This window comes from Macaca thibetana, chromosome 20, assembly GCF_024542745.1.
Source record: "Macaca thibetana thibetana isolate TM-01 chromosome 20, ASM2454274v1, whole genome shotgun sequence".
NCBI lineage: Eukaryota > Metazoa > Chordata > Mammalia > Primates > Cercopithecidae > Macaca > Macaca thibetana.
The window spans coordinates 70,798,486-70,820,005 of NC_065597.1; the positions used below are offsets into that span (position 1 = coordinate 70,798,486).

The window sequence follows — 21,520 nt, forward strand, 5'->3', positions numbered from 1 at the left end:
TTCCTCTAAACGAAAAAGATACCATTTTACTGAAACAGGAATTATAAAGGGATTTGAAATTACTTTTTCTCATCCTGCCCACTGGCCCTCATCCAACAGGCTGACCCTTGGTACAGACTCATTGGCCTCGATTCTGGCAATCAGGCAATCAGACCTCAATCAAGGAAACATTTTTTTTTTGGTTTGGTTTTTTTTGGTGGGGGAAGATGGAGTCTCACCATCACCCAGGCTGGAGTACAGTGGCGCGATCTCAGCTCGTTGCAAAACCCGCCTCCTGGGTTCAAGTGATTCTCACGCCTCAGCCTCCCCAGAGCTGGGATTACAGGTGCATCCCACCACTCCCGGCTTTTTTTTTTTTTTTTGGAGACAGAGTCTCGCTCTGTCACCCAGACTGGAGTGCAGTGGCATGATCTCGGCTCACTAAAACCTCCAGCCCCTGGGTTCAAGCAATTCTCCTGCCTCAGCCTCCCAAGTAGCTGGCATTACATGCGTGCACTACCACATCCAGCTAATTTTTGTATTTTTAGTAGAGATGGGGTTTCACCATGTTGGCCAGGCTAGTCTCGAACTCCTGACCTCAAGTGATCAGACCGCCTTAGCCTTCCAAAGTGTTGGGATGCTGCGCCAGGCCTTCTAGCCATGTTTTTTTTTTTTTTTTTTTTTTTTAAGACAGGGTCTTGCTTTCACCCAGTGCAGTAGTATGATCACGGCTCACTGCAACCTTGACCTCTCAGGCTCAAGTGATCCTCCCACCTCAGCCAGCTCAGCTTTCTGAGTAGCTGGAAGTTCAGGCATGCGCCATCATGCCCAGCTAATTTCTACATTATTTTGCAGAGATGGAGTTTCACTATGTTGCCCAGGCTAGTCTTGAACTCCTGTGGTCAAGTGATCCTCATGTCTCTGACTCCCAAAGTGCTGGGATTACAGGTGTGAGCCACTATGCCAGGCCAAAAAAATACATTTTTTAATCTCAGGAAAAAAAGGTTAATCCTTCTAACCAAAAATACCCTCCAAACAGCACACCTGTGAATAAGACCGACTGATCACTTGGCACTGAGGCATAATGCTAGAAACTTCACAACATAGGGCCGGGCGCAGTGGCTCAAGCCTGTAAACCCAGCACTTTGGGAGGCCGAGACGGGCAGACCACAAGGTCAGGAGATTGAGACCATCCTGGCTAACATGGTGAAACCCCGTCTCTACTAAAAAATACAAAAAACTAGCCGGGCAAGGTGGCGGGCGCCTGTAGCCCCAGCTACTCGGGAGGCTGAGGCAGGAGAATGGCGTAAACCCGGGAGGTGGAGCTTGCGGTGAGCTGAGATCTGGCCACTGCACTCCAGCCTGGGCGACAGAGCGAGACTCCGTCTCAAAAAAAAAAAAAGACACTTCACAACATGATCTCATTCCACACTCAGACAGCTGTGAGCCAATTATCAGCCTCATCCCCATTTCACCAAGAGCCACTCTAGAGACTAGAATGCTGCCAGTGTGGGGCCTACTTACCTTTTCCTCAGAGCCTAGCATAGTGCAAAGGTAGACATAGGTGCTTAAAAATGCTTTTCACCTAGGCAGTACTCAAATACCATATGATTCTATCTACATACAATACAAAAACACAGCCGGGTGCCGTGGCTCACGCCTGTAATCCCAACACTTTGAGAGGCAGAGGTGGGTAGATCACTTGAGGTCAGGAGTTCTCAAGACCAGCCTGGCCACCAACATGGTGAAACCCCGTCTCTGCTAAAAATACAAAAAAAAAAAAAAAAATTAGCCAGATGTGATGGCTGGCACCTGTAATCCCAGCTACTTGGGAGGCTAAGACAGGAGAACCACTTGAACTTGGGAGGCAAAAGTTGCAGTGAGCCAAGATTGCACCACCGCACTGCAGCCTGGGTGACAGGGTAAGACTTGGTCTCAAAAAAGAGAAAAAAAAAAAAAAAAAGAGAGAGGCCAGACCCTTGGCTCATGCCTGTAATCCCGGCACTTTGGGAGGCCAAGGTGGGTGGATTTTCACAAGGTCAGGAGATCGAGACCATCCTGGCTAACACGTTGAAACGCCGTCTCTACTAAACACACAAAAAAATTAGCCGGGCATGGTGGTGGACGCCTCCTGTCCCAGCTACTCGGGAGGCTGAGGCAGGAGAATGGTGTGAACACAGGCGGCAGAGGTTGCAGTGAGCCAAGATCACGCCACTGCACTCCAGCCTGGGCGACAGAGCAAGACTCCGCCTCAAAAAACAAACAAACAAACAAAAAAACCTCCACAAATCTAAGCTGATCTAAGCTGTTAGAAATCAGGGCAGTGGTTGCCCATTAGTATTGGGATAGTCTTCTGGCAGGGCAGAAGGAGGGTTTCTGGGGTCATGATAAATATATGTTGTGACCTACATGCAGATTACATGGGTGCAGTGAGTTCATGAAAATCCATCAAGTTGTGGCTAGGTGCAGTGGCTCATGTTTGTAATCTCAGCTCTTTGGGAGGCCAAGGCAGGCAGATCACTTGAGAACAGCAGTTTGAGACCAGCCTGGCCAACACAGTGAAATGCCATCTCCACCAAAAATACAGAAATTAGCTGGGTATGGTGGCGTGCACCTGTAATCCCAGCTACTCAGGAGGTTGAGGCAGAAGAATCACTTGAACCCAGGAGGTGGAGGTTACAGTGAGCCGAGATCGCGCCACTGCACTCCAGCCTGGGTGACAGGGCAAGACTCAGTCAAAAAAACAAGAAAAAAACAACAAAAAAAAGCAGTCTACGTGTTTTCTTGTCTGCCCCTATACTAGGTAGACAGCAAGACTCTCTTGGAAGAGAAAAATGTCCAGCATGAAATTCTAACACTGGAACTGTCAGGGACTGGTTTCATTTACACATAACGTTTACAACCTTGACAGAGAAAAATGCACTGTTTTTAAAATTTATGTTAATTAGTTATAATTCAAATTGGCCTCTCCCTTTGCGCACAGAGGTAAGAGAAGCAAACCTTGCGCTTGCCTTGAGTGAGTGACAGGATCTTTGAGCAGCCAAAACCTCAGTAAATCTTGCTTCCCCACTATGGAAGCCCCACATGCACGCACTGACCCCTGTGCATTAAACCTGCAGCGCCTCTGGGAACAAAGGGGTGTACCTTGTCTCCAGGCTGAAGGCCTTTTACCTTCCCTCGGATATTCTTCACCAGCTCTGGGTAGAAGAACTCTGGGCAGCGTTTGTGATCTGGTTCAAAGAGGGTGAGTGTAATCCGAACAGCTGCTGCGGCCGGCTCACAGTCCTGATGCTGTTCTGCTCCCCCAGCCTCCTCCTTCCGGGACTTCTTCAAAAATGCAGGATTCAGGGAACCTGGGAGAGAGGTGAACTGGACCCTGTGGGGCTCCGACATGGCTACCAACAAGTCTTAGCGGGTGTCACTGCATGGCTTCTGTTAACATTGAAAAGAAGGGCCAGGTCAAACGAAGATGATAAAATAGTTTACCTGTCTAATTAAAGAGATTTAAGTTTAAGAGAATTTCGTTGTCAAGAAAACTCCACTGTTATACTTTGTCATTTATTGCTTTTTCCTGCTTAAATACTCATCCTAAAATTTTTTCATAATCATTCAGAGACAGTCACTGCTTAGCACACTTCTTTTTTTCTATGTATCTATATCCTAGGTCCTCGACCTAAAAGAACGCATGCTAACAGAGCCTTAGACCTCCACATTGTAAAGACTACTAAAATATTAATTGTTTTCCACTTAATTTGTCTAACACTTATTTTTTCTGGCTGAGAATAACCTTTAAGGACTCTTTATTTTCATCACCAGCAGTTTCCTATCATTGGGAGCCAATCTTCACAGGGACAAAGCTTTTACCAGCTGAACAAAAGATACTGCCTACCCCAGGATAGTAAAGAACCAGTGACTCAGGAGGGTGTGGCTAGGCTCACTTCCTAACAAAGTTACACACTCCTGCCCTGTGCACCACTCTCACACCCAAATACTGGCCTTGGCAAAATAAATTATCACATGCCAAAGACCTTCAAAATCACTAGGGAATGGTCAAAATAGATTTTGAATACAGAATTCCAAATGTTCACAGAATATGAATACGCTAATACATGCCATACATGTTTTCTGCTTACTTCATATATAATTTTGTGTCCTGCTTTTTAAAAGAGTTCATATTCTAGTGTGAACTTTCTACCATACCAATAAATAGAGATATTTATTGCCGCCTTGTTTATATAAGAAAAATGATGGAAGCAACCAAAATGACAATCAAATGACAATCAATCAGGGAATGGTTGAATAAACTGCGACTTTCTTACTGACTTGTAAGAGCTCTTGATACTATACATAAATTATTACATATTATAGATACACAACACCTGTCATATCTCTTATAACTGCTTTTTCTTGTTTTGTTATTTGTTGTTTAATGTTGATTAGAGTGAGGTATGATGAAATAAATGTTAACTTTTTTTTTTCTGAGATAGGGTCCCACTGCTATATCCAAGCTGGAGAGCAGTGGCCCGATCATAGCCACAACCTCCCAGGCTCAAGCAAACCTCTCATCACTTCAACCTCTGGAGTAGCTGGGACTACAGGTATACACCACCACGGCTGGCTAATTTTTTCTGTTTTTTGTAGAGATGCTGACCCACTATGTTGCCCAGGCTGGTCTTAAGTTCACAACCTCAAGCAACTCTCCTTCCAAGGAAATGATAACTTCGTATGCAGTCAAAACTAGGCTCTTTTCCTTTGAGACTCCTCCCATTTCCTGTATGCCTAGAATGCTCATCTCCAACCAGATCTTACAGAAGAACTTGTGTATATAGGTTTGTTTTTTGAGACAAAGTCTCACTCTGTTGCCCAGACTGGAATAAAGTGACTCAATCTCAGCTCACCGCAACTCAACCCCCCAGGCTAAAGCGATCCTCCTACCTCAGCCTCTCTAGGAGCTGGAACTATAGGCATGCTAATTTTTGTATTTTTTGTTTTGCCATGTTGTCCAGACTGGTTTTGAACTCCTGGGCTCAGGCGATCCTCCTGCCTTGGCCTCCCAAAGTGATGGGATCACGGGTGTGAGCCACTGAGCCCAGCCTACATGGTCATTTATAGATATTTTTTCACATTTACTTCATTAACCCCAGATGAATTTGCTATGCTATAAAGTATGAGGATAGGCTGTAACTTGGTTTCTTCCAGTATCAATCACTAAACAATCCTTCCTTCCCGTGCTGATTTGGCATATATTGCAAAGCAACATCGCAGGTATCTAAGGCCTGTTTCTGAAGTCCATCTGTATCTTAACATGGTATTAGAGATTCTTTAACCAGTATTGCACTGTTTTGAAAAGTTTTATGATAGATTTTAATATTGCATAAGCTCATGTTTATTATCCTCCTTTATAAATAATACTTTGCCATTCCAGCCTATGTATTATTTTGGCAGGTTTCCAAAAAACTCACTGTATTTTGGTTGTAAATGAATCACAAACCTGAGTTAATTCAGGAAAATTAGCATATATCCATATACATGTAAACGTATTTGTATATATCCAATACTCATTTGTCAAATTATGATCATAAAATTGCAACATAACATGAGATAAGGGAACAAAATATCTGCAAATGAAGAGTTAAAATAATTCTAATCAGGCAGCAAAACGATTAGCAGTAAAACAGGTTGGTGGTGCAAAAGACCATCTCCCAACGTGTACTAAGATGTTAAAGGAGATTTCCCTAAAAGAAACCTCCAAGGCCCTCAGGATATCTGTGATGCACTGGGGTGTGGAAATAAATCCCAGCTGAAGGTTTACAGATTCCCCCACCGACAGAACCGGAACTGTCTCACTATAAGAAGGGAATCAGCAGGTTAACCAATGGGATGTAGGAAGGTCATCCTGGAAGTGGCAACCAGGTCCTACTCTCCTTGTCCAGGCAGTAAACACATAACCTTATCTCAGTCCAAGTCTGAGAGACTGCAGCTTCAATCCTAGATGGCAAAACTGCTCCTTTCAGTTGCTTAAGTGACTCTCCAAGTCCAAGAAGGTAAAAAATAGGACTACAGGATAAAGTGAGTCAAACCTGTAATCTATTAACACTTAGATTTTGCGTTGTTTTATAATCACTATAATGTTCTGCTGTTACTAAGCCACTTGAAACATGTAAGAGAATCCGATACCTTAAACAATGGTATGTTCGATTTACAACCGTAATTCAAAATGCTTAAGAAAACATAATTAAGTTCAAACATGTTTGAATGTTTAAAAAAACTGACTTACATTGACGTGTTTATTAGACTTACAAGAGTTGCCTAAGTCCTTGGAAAGATTTTAGTTTAGTTTTTTTTTTTTTTTTTTTTGAGACAGCTGCCTCACTCCTGTTGCCCAGGCTGGAGTGCAGTGGCACCACGAGAGCTCACTGCAGCCTCAACTTCCCGGACCCAGGTGATTCTCCTATCCCAGTCTCCCAAGTAGCTGGGACTACAGGCACTCACCACCGCGCCAGGCTTTTTTTTTTTTTTTTTTTTTTCTATCTTAAGTAGAGACAGGGTTTTGTCATGTTGCCCAGGTTGGTCTCAATTGCCTGGACACAAGCAATTTGTCAACCTTGGCCTCCCAAAGATTTTACTACTAAGTTCATCTCTTTAGAAGTTTGAAGTATTTGAATCAGAAATATAAAGCTTTAAGTGCAGTTTAAAACATTTAAGATAATTTAATTAACTTCGTGATTTAATTAACTTTGTAAAAAGAGTTGGGAATTTAATCTGTTAAACTGGTGCCTGAATTGAACCTTTGTCAAAGATCAAGTTTTTTTTAAAATAAATGTTCTTATATTTGTAAATAAAACAAGATTTGTGAGTAATACTTAAAAGGCTTAAAAATAACCAAGTTTTTAAATACTCAACTTTAGCCCAACACAGTGGCTCACGCCTGTAATCTCAACACTTTGGGAAGTCAAGGTGGGAGGACTGCTTGAGCCCAGGAGTTCAAGACCAGCCTGGGCAACACAGTGAGACCATCTCTACAAGAAATACAAAAACCAGCTGGGTGTGGTGGCGTGCACACGTGATCCCAGCTCCTCAGGAGGCTAAGGTGGGAAGATCCCTCCAGCCAGGGAGATCAAGGCTGAAGCGTGCGCTGATTGTGCCACTGTACTCAACCCTGGGTAACAGTAAGACTGTGTCTCAAATAGTAGTAATTATTAATAAATATTCAACTTTAATGAGTTGAACACTATTTTAAGTGCAGAATTATACACATAGAACCACCCCTCTCAAGGCTAGGTGCAGTGGCTCACTTCCCGAAATTCCAGCACTTTGGGAGGCTAAGGCAGGATGATCGCTGGAGCCTAGGAGTTTAAGACCAGCCAGGGCAACATGGTGAGACTTCTTCTCTACAAAAAATTTTTTAAAAATTAGCCAGGTAGGCCAGGTGCAGTGGCTCATACCTGTAATCCCAGCACTTTGGGAGGCCGAGGCGGGCGGATCACAAGGTTAGGAAATTGAGACTATCCTGGCTAACACAGTGAAACCCCGTCTCTACTAAAAATACAAAAAACTTAGCTAGGCATGGTGGCGGGCGCCTGTAGTCCCAGCTACTCGGGAGGCTGAGGCAGGAGAATGGCGTGAACCCGGAAGGCAGAGGTTGCAGTGAGCCGAGATTGCACCACTGCACTCCAGCCTGGGCGAAAGAGCAAGACTCCGTCTCAAAAAAAAAAAAAAAAAGTTTGCCAGGTATAGTGGCACACCCCTGTAGTCTCAGCTACTAAGAAGGCTGAGGTGGCAGGATGGCTTGAGCCTGGGAAGGTCGAGGCTGCAGTAAGCTGTGATCCTGCCACTGCACTCCAGCCTGAGGGACAAGAGTGAAACTCCGTCTCAAAAAAAAAAAAAAAAAAAACAAAGATCCCCCTTTAAAAACCTCGGTGTTACTGAGAAAATACTAGCCTTCCTTGTCCGTTGATTATTCTCAGGAATTTTATGTTTTTTCTTACCGTGCATATATATCCTTTTAAACATTATATTTTCAAACTGGTTATTGATGAAACAGAAAAACTAAATTGTGTATTCCAACTTATATTGAGTACCCTTCCTGAATTCTTATTTTAATGGCTTTTTTTTTCCCCCAAAAGAGGCAGACCTATCATCCATGGAAATAAGAATTCTGTCTTCCCTTTTCCAAAAATTGCATTTCTTATTTTTGTTTCCTGTCTTATTGCACTGGCTAGAAATTTCAGGATATTAGGCAATACATTCATATTATCTAATAGTGGCAGAAATGTACCATGTTTCTGACGTTAACGGGAATGCCTCTAGGTTTTGGTGCAATGTTGATTAAAGATTTTTTTTTTTCGTGGGGGGACAAGTCTCGCTCTGTCGCCAGGCTGGAGTGCAGTGACATAATCTGAGCTCACTGCAACCTCCGCTTCCCGGCTTAAGCGATTCTCCTGTCTCAGCCTTCCGAGTAGCTGGGACTACAGACATGTACCACCACGCCCGGCTAATTTTGTATTTTTAGTAGAGACGGGATTGACCGTGTTGGCCAGGCTGGTCTCTGAACTGCTGATCTCAGGTGGTCCGCCCGCCTCGTCCTCCCAAAACGCTGGTATTACAGGCTTATGCCACCATGCCCAGCCAAGATTCATATTTTTAATTAAGTTATTAAAACATCCTTCAATTCCTTACAAAGTAAGAATTTTTAAACAGGAACATGTTATTTTTATCAAATTATTCCCTAGTATCTCAAATACACTTTCAAAATCATTTTGTCTTAAAAATACATACACAGTAAAATGACAGTTCATGAAGTTAATTCTTGGTACTTCAGGGAAACTGATCTCCCAAAAAAAACAGGCTGCGGGACGACCCAGTACGCTAAACACCGACTTGCAACCGAAACCTCTAACCACCAAAATGCCTTGGGGAAACGCGTGGGGACCCGCCACCTTTTCCAGCAGGCTGGAACTCAACAAGAGCCCGACACCAAGTCTAAGTCATTCCTTGACACTGTGGAGTCTGTGATCAGGTCTGGGATCTTTTGCAAAACTGTGTTTCTACCTGGTCTGCTGAAGTTTGGGCCAGCGCTGCGCTCAACCGCAGCTAACACTTCCCACTTCATGGTTCAGTTTTCAAGTGTCCAAACTACGCCCGGCATCTGTCTTCCTGTTGTCACAACTTTTTCAGAAGTGCCAAACTACGGCAAGGCTAACGGGAGAGCCCGGACCCGACAAAGACACGCACCTTTGTCCCCAGAGCCGACGCGGGCCGCAGACGTCCCCCCGCGGCGGTCCTCATGCCGGTCCCCGGGCGGCGGCGCAGCTAGCGGTCGGCTCCCGAGCCGTGGCTCCCTGCGGGCGGGCGGCCCGCGCCTCGGCCCATGACCGGGTCCCCGCGCCCAGGGGAGCCTGGTGTGCCGCGCCGCGCGCCGGCCCAGGAGGAAGCGAAGAAATGCCAACTCGACGTCCGTACAGCCACTCTGAGGACACCAAGGGGTCGGGGGAGCAGCCTCCGGGCGCCCCGGGAGAACTTGCGGCGCGGGACCACGCGCTCAGACGGCGCCTCCGAAAGCGGCCGTCGGGAGGAGCGCTCCAAAGAACACGGGCGGCAGGAGCAGACGGGCGCGGACACCAGGGCCTCCCGGTCTGCGGCCAAGAGGAGTAGCCGGGCGCCGGAGCCCAGACCCGGCGGAAGCTGAGTTCCAGGCCGCGCTGAGCTCCGTCACGGCAGCTCACGGGCGCAGCGACGGGGCCGACCAGCGCCTCGGGCTCGGGAATGGCCCCGGGGCCCGCGCAGGACCAACGGCCGCAACGGAAGCGCCGAGAGGGGAGGAGCGCGGAGTCCAAGGCCCGGGGGCGGGGCAGGCCGCGAGGCCGGCTCCCTCTCGCGCTCAGCCGGTCGCACCGTCGCCGCCGCCGCCGCCGCCTCAGACCGCGGACGCTTCGTTGTCACGAGCCGGAGGGAGGGGGAAAGAGCCGGGAGTCTCTGCGCTCCGGCGCGCGGAGACCGCGGCGCTCGCGTCACGTGCCGCTCGGCCAGCCAATGATCCCCGACAGGCGCGGTGACGTCGGAGCAGCGGCGTGGCCGATGACAGCCGGCCCCCATCACGTGGTCGAACCCACTCCAATGGGCGGCGCCGAGGCGACCTGCTTGTTCCCGGCGGCCCGTGCGTCGGCGGTGGTTGGGTGGTAAGATGGCGGCTGTGAGTCTGCGGCTCGGCGACTTGGTGTGGTGAGTCCGGGCGGCCGGGCCAACCGAGACGCGCCGGGGAGCTGCCCGCCAGGGTGCGGGGTTCGCTGCCGGCCCCGGAGCTGTCTTTCTGTGCGCTCTAGGTCGCGGAGAGAGGGGAAGAGAAGGTGCCGGCGCTTCCGAGCGGCGCCGGGCGGAAGGGGCAGTCCAGTCCCGGGGGACCGAGGCCGAGGGTGGCCACGGCGGGCACCGGCTTTGATACCCGAGGCCGCCCGGGAGGGTTCTGCACTCGGGGCCCAGATACTGGCGGCCCCTGTGAAAGGACCCGCCAGTGCCGCGAGGCTTCCTTGGACGACTTGTTCCCGGGGTCTTGCTGGGGCTTCCCAGAAAGCAGAAGCGCCGGGGACCGGACCTGCGAGTCCATCTCGCCGGTGCCATTCGGTTAAAGCCCAGGTTGCGATGCAGCCGATCTGTGCGGGCGGCTCAGCCGGGATTGTCTAAACCGGACTTCTGGCGTTGCCCCGCGAAGAAACGGCGGGGTAATTCTTTACAACCAATGGCTTGGCAGTGACCAGTGCAGGCTTGGGTGCCTCCCGCGTTCTGCTTCTCTGTCCCAGACAACCGCCCGAACCAAGGCTGATTGTCGCCTCCTCCCTCGAGCTGCATAGCTTGTTTCTCCACCCAGAGGAAGGCTTCCATTAGCATTTGTCAAAGCCAGGCAGGTCTCCTGTTGAATTAAACCAGACTTAGGGAGGGAAAGTCTGTGTTTACAGAGGAAGTTGTCCTCCCACCCCCGTCATTAAGAAGCTCCAGACAAGTGACTTTTGACAGTTGTGTTGTTTTGTATTCCTTGTCAACAGAAGAATGGTTACACGTTGTGCACATAAGTATACAATTTTGCATTTTGCTTCTGAGGGTCTTGGGCCCAGCTGTGGAAGCTTTTGTTCCGCCACTTGAGGATGCCAGCAGAGATTTAGGAAAATAAATTGCGTACTGAGTGGGTTGAAGGAGATAGGCTGACTTTTCCAGGTCGAGTGTTAACTCTGTGTTTTTTCTCTAGGGGGAAACTCGGCCGGTATCCTCCTTGGCCAGGAAAGGTGAGTGTCTTGCTACTAAAGGAAGATATCTGAAGTTGGGTTTGAGGAGGTGGAGAATGTAAGATGCATTCCTCTCAGTTTCTAGTATTGAGTTAAACTGGGCCCATTCAGATGGCACTTAGAATTTTTTTTCTCCTAGTATCAGTTATTTTTTAAAAGGCAATGCAGTATATTCCAGATCATTAAATCTGCTCTAAACGCTTATTTCTTGATTTAGAGAAGGTTTATGAAGTTTCTTTTTTAACCCCGGAAATAATTCTAATCTGAATTTAGCTTTATGCTTAAATGTAACAAAAGGAGAAGAAAATATAAATTATCCAGGAAGAGAAGTCTAAATGTAGGTTAGTGAAAAGCCAAAGTATTTTTGTCCCAACTAAGTTTAAATCTTCTTTCCATGTTACCATATGTGCTACTCCAGTGCCTCTTTGCAGAAGTTGGCATTCCAGATTTTGCATGAGGTGATCCATCATTGCTTTCCAAATGTGTTTTTATATTCTTGCTTGGAGCCCAGGAAGTGTCTTTAGATGGTCTCTTTGCAATATGGTGTTTTCTGTGCCTCAGTTGTCCTTTGTTTTCACTATGTCCTGTCTCAACTCTTCCTGCACAGGAAGTATTTCAAAGAGTGTCCTCTGCTTTTTTTCAGTAATGATGGGGTCACATTGGGGCGGGGCAGGTTGGTGGGGGGCAGGAGATGTTGTTGATCTTAGTTTTAACTGCTTGTAAAACAGGGCCTCTACAGTGAAAGGGATATTGTGTCTGCTGAGCACTGTGCTACATGTTAAATATTGGGAACTTGTAGAATATCTACACATTTCCACAAATCTCTAGAAAAATGGGAGATTTAGACAAGTACTAGGCCTTGGGTTCTGTTTTGTATATAAATACATTTATTTGTAAGTCATTTTAATTTACTTTTTTCTTCCCAACATAGAGCTGTGTAGAGCAATGTGGAGCCACTAGAGAGTGGGCTGCGCGTTGCCAGCCAACCTTTTTCCCCCTTTTATCCTCCAGATTGTTAATCCACCAAAGGACTTGAAGAAACCTCGTGGAAAGAAATGCTTCTTTGTGAAATTTTTTGGAACAGAAGATCAGTGAGTAGTATTCACCAGGAGTCTCCCTTTACCATTCTTTCTGTGTTACCTGGAGTCTGAGCTGCTTTGAAAATATTCTAAGGATCCTTAGTTCAGTCTTCTTATAATGTATAATACTGGCATCTCATTCTGGCTTCATACCTAAATAAAGGTGCCATTTCTTGCAGAAATTGCCCTAGACAACTGTCCTAGGCCTATAACTAAGTCAGGCAAGAGCTAGGTTCATTTACCTTCTAAATGTAATAATCACATCGAAGTAGTTTCTCACATGTTTCTTTACCCAACTCCAAAGGCAGTTCCTTTTTGTTTGTTTTTGAGACAGGGACTTACTCTGTCACCCAACCTGGAGTGCAGAGGCACAGTCTCAGCTCAGCACAACCTCTGCCTCCCCAACTCAAGCAGTCCTCTCACCTCAGCCTCCCGAATAGCTGGGACCACAAGTGTGCACCACCATGCCCAGCTGATTTTTTGTAGAGGGGGTTTTACCGTGTTGCCCAGGATGATGTGGAACTCCTGGACTCAAGCAATCCACCTGCCTTGGCCTCCCAAAGTGCTGGATTATAGGCATGAACCACCACGCCCAGCTGGCAGTTATTTTTATAAAAGCCATGTTCAGTTCTCTTTTAATGCTATATATCATTGTGGTTCACGCATGAGGTATACAATGAAAACTAAAATTGTATTTACCTTAATGAAAGTAATTGTTCAATCCTGTTCTCATTTGTAAAACTAAGTGATTTGTTCTCACATTATTATAGTAGGTCTTTTTGCTGGATCTGTCCTAAGTTGGGGAAACCAGGACCATTAATCTGAGACTCTTTGACCATATAGCATGTTGCAGTGAGAGGAAGAACGTGTATTAACTTGAGTTACTAGTGATTTGTTTAGCTTTCTCATCACTATGTCAAGTTGCTTACCTGGGTCTAGCTAGATGGTTTGACCTTTTTTTTTGAGATGGAGTTTCACTCTGTCACCCAGGCTGGAGTGGAATGGCGTGATCTCAGCTCACTGCAACCTCCACCTCTCGGGTTCAAGCAATTCTCGTGCCTAAGCCTCCCGAGTAGCTGGGACTACAGGTGCACACCACCACGCCTGGCTAATTTTTTTGTATTTTTAGTAGAGACAGTGTTTCACCACATTGGCCAGGCTGGTCTCAAACTCCTGCCTGACCTCAAGTCATCTGCCCCCCCGACCCCCGGCCTCCCAAAGTTCTGGGATTACAGGTGAGAGCCACCATGCCCAGCCGATTTGATTTCTTTAAGTAGTTGTATTTCTGTTATTACAGGAAAATACAGTATTAGACTTAAAGAAAAGTCTCTGGCTTCTCTGGTAAATTTAATTCTGATGGTTAAAGTATTTCTTCTTAGAAAGCAACATATTATAAACAGTATTCTTCACTCATCCAGGAGTTTATATGTCAGAGTGCTCTTCCTGGTTTCATATTTACAGATGTAGCCAGCCCCAGTTCTCTATCACAAGCCAGCTTAGCAGCCTGTGGTGGCAGTATTTCAAGGAGATCGCTGGCCTGAAGCTGTGGAGCCAGAGCTTCTGGAAGAGGGAATGTTCTTATAATTCCATGGATTTAAAAAAGAAGATTTGGCCGGGCATGGTGCCTCAGGCCTGTAATCCCAGTACTTTGGGAGGCTAAGGTGGGTGGATCACTGGAGATCATGAGTTCGAGACCATCCTGGCCAACATAGCAAAACCCCTTTTCTACAGAGAAGACAAAAATTAGCTAGGAGTGGTGGTGTGTGCCTGTAATCCCAGCTACTTGGGAGGCTGAGGCTCGAGAATCACTTGAACCCAGGAAGCAGAGATGGATCGGGACACTGCACTCCAGCATGGGTGACAGAGCGAGACTCCATCTCAAAAAAAAAAAAAAAAAAAAAAAAAGATTATGTGCAGAATGAATGATGGCAGATAATTACTTATTCTAGGCTGGGCACAGTGGCTCATGCCTGTAATCCCAGCACTTTGGGAGGCCAAGACAGGAGGATTGCTAGAGCCCAGGAGCTGGAGACCAGCCTGGGCAACATAGCAAGACCTTGTCTCTGCTTAAAAAAAAAAAAAAAAATGTTTTTTTTTCTTTTTTAATAGCCAGGCATGGTGGCACACTAGTGTAGTCCCAGGTATGCAGAAGGCTAAGGCAGGAGGATTGCTTGAGCCCAGGAGGTCAAAACTGCAGTGAGCCATGATCACAACATTGCACTCCAGTCTGGGTGACAGAGCTAGACCCTGTCTCAAAAAGCAAAAGAATTCTAGAAGAGGGAGAGATCAGTGGAGAGCCATGAGATCCAAGAAGACTGACTGAAGAGATGGGATTTGAATCCAGCTCTGGAAGATACGTAGAATCCGGATGGACGAGGACTGTAGGGGCATTTCAGGCAGTGGAGATGCTGTGAACAATTGGCATTCAGCTGGGTGTTATGGAAAGGGAGAGGCTCCCTGCCTGAGGTAAGTTGTGCTTAGGAATAACAGAGGCAGTATGGTTGGCTCAAACTTCATTAGCTAAACAAATAATTACACAAGTCTGAAACAAAAATGGGAACTCAGTCTCATTACAGGGAGCCTAGCCTGAAAGCTATTGTTTTCTTATTTTTTTGTTTGTTTGTTGTTTTTGGTTTTTGTTTTTTTTGAGACAGGCTGGAGTGCAGTAGCACAGACATGGCTCACTGCATCCTTGACTTCCCAGGCTAAGGCAATCCTCCCGCCTCAGCAGTCCGAGTAGCTGGGACCACCGGTGTGCACCACTATGCCCTGCTACTTTTTTTACTTTTTTTTTTTTTTTTTTGGAGAGACAGGTTCTCACCGTCTTTCCCAGACTGGTCTCAAACTCCTGGGCTCAAGTGATCCTCCCGCTGTGGCCTCCCAAAGTACTGGGATTACGGGCGTGAGCTACAGCGCCGAGCCCCAATGTGTGTGTGTGTGTGTATATGTATATATATATATTTTTTAATGCTAAAAGGCTAGATTAATAAGCTGTGATCCTTGTTTATAACAAGTGCTAGAAATAGGACACAGAAAATTGGAGTTGAGTTAATTTCAGAGCTTAACCAGGCAAACAGGTGAAGCCAGTGGTGATGTGCTTGCTGAAGACAAAAATAGCCTTATAGTGGTGGTGGTGATGATATAATTTCTAACTGACTAAGGTTCTTTGAATGGTTGTAAACAAGTGGGATACAAAGCAACTGCTAAATGCAATATTTTTAACCTTTTAAACTCCTTGGATAGAGTTAGACATTTTAAAAAACTATAAAAATGAAGTCACTGTGGTACTAGTATTATCTTTTTTGGGTAGACAGTGAACTTAGAGAAAGGAAATGAAGGGGAAAGATGTACAGTACTTCTCTAAAGGAGGAACACTTCCTTAGTGATCAGTGCTGGGGTGGGTTAATGTGTTTTTCTATTAAGGTAAGATCTCCAGATTGGCTGCTGACAGCAGATTACTTTGGGGGAAAGAGCTCTGGATTGGTTACCGGCCTAATGTGCATTCAGGTACCAGTTCCACCTTGCTCCCTGATCTGGGCAAGCTATTTCACCTTTCTGAGCCTCTGTGTCCTCCACATAAGGGGATGATACCCCCTACCTCATGGTTAGGAAGGAAAAGTAGTATCACTTGTGTAGAATGTGGCTTGCCATACAGCAGGTATTAGCAGACATTGGGCCAGGATGCCTTTAAGTATGGAAAACAGAGAGATGGAGACTCTCACTATGAGACAGAGAGAGAGAGAGAGCGTGTGTGTGTGTTTGAAAAGAAAGGAATATGAGAGTTGGAAGTTCCTAAAGGATGTCAGCCAGGTATGCTCTTTTTACCAAAAAGGCTTTGAGTACAAAATCATGCATGATTCCACCTTGATGTGAAACTGTACTGTGCCTCATCAGGAATACTATGTGTACTTCAGATCATGCTTCCAAAGGGATCTGTTAGAACTGGCCAAGATCCCGAAAAGGGAACTGAGTCAGACAAAAGACCAGGACCCTTAAATGTGGAGAAGCAAAGACTGAAGGAAGCACAGGATCAGGATGTAGGAAACAGCCAATGGCCTGGAGGATTTTGGCGATGGGCACTGCAAGTACATTGTGGCGTGAATGCGTTAGGACCAGTGTGAGGAGCACTGGATGAAATGGGCGTTTAAGAGGTGGTGTAGACAGGTATTGCGAGGGGATTTTTTAGGGATGAGAACTTGTGAAGACAAAGTCATAAGTGGCTCCTGTAGAAGCTGGACTGTGCCTCACCCCAGAGGTGAACCCCAGAGGCAGAGCTTGCAGTAAGCCAAGATCACGCCACTGCACTGCAGCGTGGGCAACAGAGTGAGACTCCATCTGAAAAAAAGAAGAGGCCGGGCGCAGCGGCTCACGCCTGTAATCCCAGCACTTTGGGAGGCTGAGGTGGGCAGATCAGGAGGTCAGGAGATCGAGACCATCCTGGCTAACGCTGTGAAACCCCGTCTCTACTAAAAATACAAAAAAAAATTAGCCGGGTGTGGTGGCGGGCGCCTGTAGTCCCAGCTACTTGGGAGGCTGAGGCAGGAGAATGGCGTGAACCCAGGAGGCAGAGCTTGCAGTGAGCTGAGATTGTGCCACTGCACTCCAGCTTGGGCAACAGAGCAAGACTCCATCTCAAAAAAAAAAGGAAGAAGGAAAAGTTTCATCAGTGGCTATAAATGATAGTGGAATGGAGGGAGTGTTCATTTAAATTACAAGTGCTCAGAAGCCACCAGAAACCAAGCATTTCAACAGATTGTGGACAAACAATGGAGAGGCTGCAAGTACCTACCCGCGAGTTTCCATGGCAGTCTTCACCTCCAGTCCTCACAGCAGCCCTTTCAGGAAGTGCACTGGGTCATCTTTCTGGTTTTATTTTTTCACAGATGAGGAAACTGAAAGACCAGTGGTACTTTTTCCATCAAGCCACATCTAAAGTGGACAGGTCTCACTGGATGTGAGATGTCTGAGTCAGTACTGAAAGTAGCTGTTCTGGAAGAATTTGTGGTTAATAATTAACATAGCAGCTTGGAAGCATCCCTTTTTCCTTTCACCTGCACCTGATTTGTGTGTGTTTTTTTCTGGTGCTTTTACTTCTGAAGAACTTAACCTGGAACACCTCAGTAATCTTCAGCCCCTTTTGTCTTGGGAGTCTGTTGTCCCATCTCAAGAGGCTCCAAAAAAGTCACCTGGTTGGTCCTACATTGGGAACTTGTGTGGTCCTCAGCTTCTGACCAGAAGCTCCTAGGATTTTTTTTTAAAAATCATGCATAGAAATTGTTTACTAAGTATTCACCAAATGCAAATGGAGAACCCACACCTTCTGGCCCCATCTTTGTTGTCACTTGTATTTTTATTCTTGTTTTTATTTTTATTTTTTTGAGACAGAGTCTCGCTCTGTCACCAGGCTGGAATGCAGTGGCACGATCTCTGCTCACTGCAACCTCCGCCTCCTGGGTTCAAGCGATTCTTCTGCCTCAGCATCCCGAGTAGCTGGGATTACAGGCGCACGCCACCACACCTAGTTAATTTTTGTATTTTTAGTAGAGACAGGGTTTCACCGTGTTGGCCAGGATGGTCTTGATCTCTTGACCTCGGCCTCCCAAAGTGCTGGAATTACAGGTGTGAGCTACCATGCCCGGCTTGTTCTCACCTTTAGAAAACTCTATGCTTGTGTGTATGTGTGTGTGTGTGTGTGTTCTTTTTCTCTGTCTGTCTCCCTCTGTCCCCCGTCTTCTCCCCACCCTTTCTCCTTTTCTCTTTCTTTTAGCTTCAAGGCTTCAGCCCATGTCACCTGTCTGTGCAAAGGCTGAAACAAATGTAAGGGGGTTCAAGATTAGTCATAAGCTGACATCTTTAATATACAGTATCTACATGTATGGTTTTTTTTTTTTTTTTTTTTTTTTTTAATCAAGTATTGCTTTGTCACCCATGCTGGAGTGCAGTGGCAAGATCTCCACTCGCTACAACCTACACCTCCTGGGTTCAAGCAATTCTTGCTTCAGCCTCCTGAGTAGCTGGGATTACAGACGTGCTACCACACCTAGCTAACTTTTGTGTTTTCTAGTAGAGATGGGATTTCGCCATGTTGGCTAGGCTGGTCTTGAACTCCTGGCCTCAAGTGATCCACCTGCCTTGGTCTCCCAAAGTGTTGGGATTACAGGTGTGGGCCGCCGCACCTGGCCCTACATGTATGATTTTCATTTAAGAGGAAAGCAAATCGGAAATGTGGAAGTTTTTGAAAATACCAGATTTTAATTCATTTTGATTGGAATAATCTGAGAGTGGCTTAGTGGCAGTTCTGTATTCATAGATGAAGAGACTTTTTATAGGAAGTGTGTCAGGTCACCAGGGTAAATTGGCTGTGTTACAGGTGCAGTTACGCCAGCAGCCAGGCAGGAGCAACCCACCAGAGCAAACCTACAAACCAGGAAGTCATGGAGGAAACCCTCTGGGCAGTCGGAATAGCCTGTGTTCTATGGCAGAGGCCTTTTGTATTGATTCGGTTTTTTCAAGATAATATGTGTTCACCATTCAAAAAAAAAAAAAAAAAACCTGTCAACACTGAAACAGTTGCATTCATCCCCATCCCACAGACACCCAGTTAGACCAGTTTCTGATGTTGTGTCCCTCCAGAGATACCAATGCATGGTCAGTCCGTTTTCCTTATCTTTGCACGAATGGTGGCACATAACATGCATTGCTTTTTATCTTGATCATCTCCACGTAGCCAGATATCTTATGAGACATTCCCTTTCCTTCTTTGTAATGACCTTGGCTGTTTTCAGGCAATTACTACCACGATCTACCTGCCTCTGCCTCCCAAAGTGCTGGGATTACAGGTGTTAGCCACTGTGCCCAGCCAAGCTGGTTTTTTATGGCTGTTTTCTGATGTAACAGGATGCTTCTCCAGCAATAAGTTGATTCCTTAAATAGATTAACATTTCTTGGATTTACCATCCTATTCATACTGTCAGTTCATTTAGCCATTTTAATGTTTTGAAGATGGTTGTAAAGAGGAAAATTTCAGTATCTCAAACGCTTTAAAGTGAGTGGAATTTTGACTGTACAGTTCCTTCTAGCAGAAATCAGTAAACCTTGTAAGATGCTTCAACAAAAAATGGGGTTGATTTCTTGGCACTTCACAGACATCCTCACCTTTCCATTCTCTCAGAATCAGGTTCTTGTGAGACTGGGGAGTGGAAGTCGGGGATGGAGGTAGCAGGATGGCATGAATGGGATTAGCGAGTCTTAGAGTCTATTGTCCCATCTCAAGGGGCTCCATAAAAATCACTTTGTTGGTCCTATATTGGGAACTGGTATGGTTCTCAGCTTCTGAACAGAAGCTCCTAGGAGGAAGAGGCTAGTCACAACTCCTTAAGCTTTATCCCTGATACTGGTTGTGTCATCTCAGACCCACGGGTTAGTATGGTAGCTTCACTGGCTTTTGGGGCTGCGTCTGACTTTGTGTCTGATTGCTCTGGCCTGTCATTAGCATCCCCATAAGGAGAGGGAAGGGAGTGAGTTCAGGGATATACTTGCCAGAAAATCTGAGGTCAAAATCTCCTTCCACTTATCCTCCTGGCAGATTGGACTCATTGGCACTCTCATGTTGAATTTCAAACTTTAAGATGAGTTGGTCACTAGAAAGTAATTTGCTGGCTCACGCCTGTAATCCCAGCACTTTGGGAGGCCAAGGCGGGCGGATCACTGGAGGCCAGAAGTTCAAGACCAGCCTGGCCAACACAGGGAAACCCCGTCTCTACTAGAAATATAAAGATTAGCTGGGTGTGGTGGTACATACCTGTAGTCTCAGCAACTTGGAAAATTGAGGCAGGAGAGTTGCTTGAACCTGGGAGGCAGAGATTACAGTGAGCTAAGATCGTGCCACTGCACTCCATCCTGGGTGACAAAGCAAGACTCTGTCTCCCCTCCAAAAAAAAAAAAGGCCAGGCGCGGTGGCTCACTCCTGGAATCCCAGCACTTTGGGAAGCTGAGGCGGGCAGATCACCTGAGGTCAGGAGTTCGCGACCAGCCTGACCAACATGGAGAAGCCCTGTCTCTACTAAAAATATAAAATTAGCCAGCCGTGGTGGTGCGTGCCTTGTAATCCCAGCACTTGGGAGGCTGAGGCAGGAGAATCGCTTGAACTCGGGAGGCAAGGTTGCAGTGAGCCGAGATTGCGCCATTGCACTCTAGCCTGGGCAACGAGAGTGAAACTCCGTCTCAAAAAAAAAAAAAAAAAAAAAAGGAAGGAATTTGCCTAACTCCTCTAGTTGGAGCTGTGCCAGGGAGACCAGCTTCTGTATCTCCATTCATCTTCTCAGCCATGTTGGCATGCCTGATAGTGGTTCACTGCGCAAAGGTTAACACTGACGCTGTTAGTGAATATTCTCTAGCTTTCTATAAAGAAAACAACTTGAAGCTCATGAGATAGGTCGGTTTCTGTATCCTTAACCTGACCCACTTTTTCTGAAGGTTATGCTGTGAAAGCTGTGAGTATCACAGGCTAAAACATGTAAATTAACTGATACTTTGTCAAGCCTATAAAATTATTTTGTGCTTGGATTCTATAAGCTGCATGTCATTGAGGGAAACGTAGAAAGCCAACTGCAGCAGATTTTTCAGGTTAGTGTGACAGGCCAGGTACCCCAGAATTGACAGCTCACTACTTTCCTGTCAAATCCTGTTAATTTCAACCACCAACATTGATGGTTGAAATTAAAAATTAAGTATCAAAGATGTGTGTTCTTCTACTTTTAATCTCAAGAATCTTGTTCTGTTTCTTTTTTTTGAGACATCATAAAACAGCATGCCATCTCGTTTTTAAATGCCTCCTTTTGTAACTGCTGCCCTTATTCCAAACCATGTGTTCCGTGTTTTGTGTGGTTTAGTAGCCATGGTTACCATCATTTATGAACAAATATAGGCTCAGTGGCTGTGAATATCCATAAGAGCCACAAATTTTAGAAGATGTTGCATTTCTTCAGCTCTGTAACATCCCTGATTCTCTGTCGATCAACAGATCATAAATCTGGTTCCGATTGTTGACAAGCAGCAAGCATTTTCCTGCATAGTAATGCTGCTGTCGTCTATCACATTTCCAGGTACCCTGATTCCCAGGGATCCGTGTGTGGCCATTTGTGCTGCCTGGTGAGAATGGGAAACGGTCTCCAGATTTCTTTCTGC

General features: G+C 46.0%; 2 protein-coding genes across 6 annotated transcripts in view; one reads left to right on the forward strand and one right to left on the reverse strand.

Annotated features, from left to right (window-relative positions):
- Window positions 1–9,306, reverse strand: part of UBN1 (ubinuclein 1) — a 36,450-nt gene extending 27,144 nt beyond the window's left edge. For 2 of the 4 annotated variants that reach the window (XM_050774226.1, XM_050774225.1), the window contains exons 1-2: window positions 9,214–9,306; window positions 3,124–3,411 (exon numbers count right to left, since the gene is read on the reverse strand). In XM_050774226.1, coding sequence (XP_050630183.1) covers window positions 3,124–3,372 — 249 coding nt within the window. In that variant the 5' untranslated portion in view covers window positions 3,373–3,411; window positions 9,214–9,306. Of the gene's footprint in view, window positions 1–3,123; window positions 3,412–8,757 lie in introns of all 4 variants that reach the window. The other 2 variants (XM_050774223.1, XM_050774224.1) reach the window with 2 other exon arrangements.
- The window catches only part of GLYR1 (glyoxylate reductase 1 homolog), a 204,471-nt gene that overhangs the window by 147,698 nt on the left and 35,253 nt on the right, over window positions 1–21,520 (forward strand). Inside the window, exons 2-4 of one of the 2 annotated variants that reach the window (XM_050774331.1) lie at window positions 10,140–10,200; window positions 11,219–11,255; window positions 12,267–12,346. In XM_050774331.1, the coding sequence (XP_050630288.1) occupies window positions 10,163–10,200; window positions 11,219–11,255; window positions 12,267–12,346 (155 nt within the window). In that variant the 5' untranslated portion in view covers window positions 10,140–10,162. Of the gene's footprint in view, window positions 1–10,139; window positions 10,201–11,218; window positions 11,256–12,266; window positions 12,347–21,520 lie in introns of those variants that run through there. The other variant, XR_007722141.1, reaches the window with a different exon arrangement.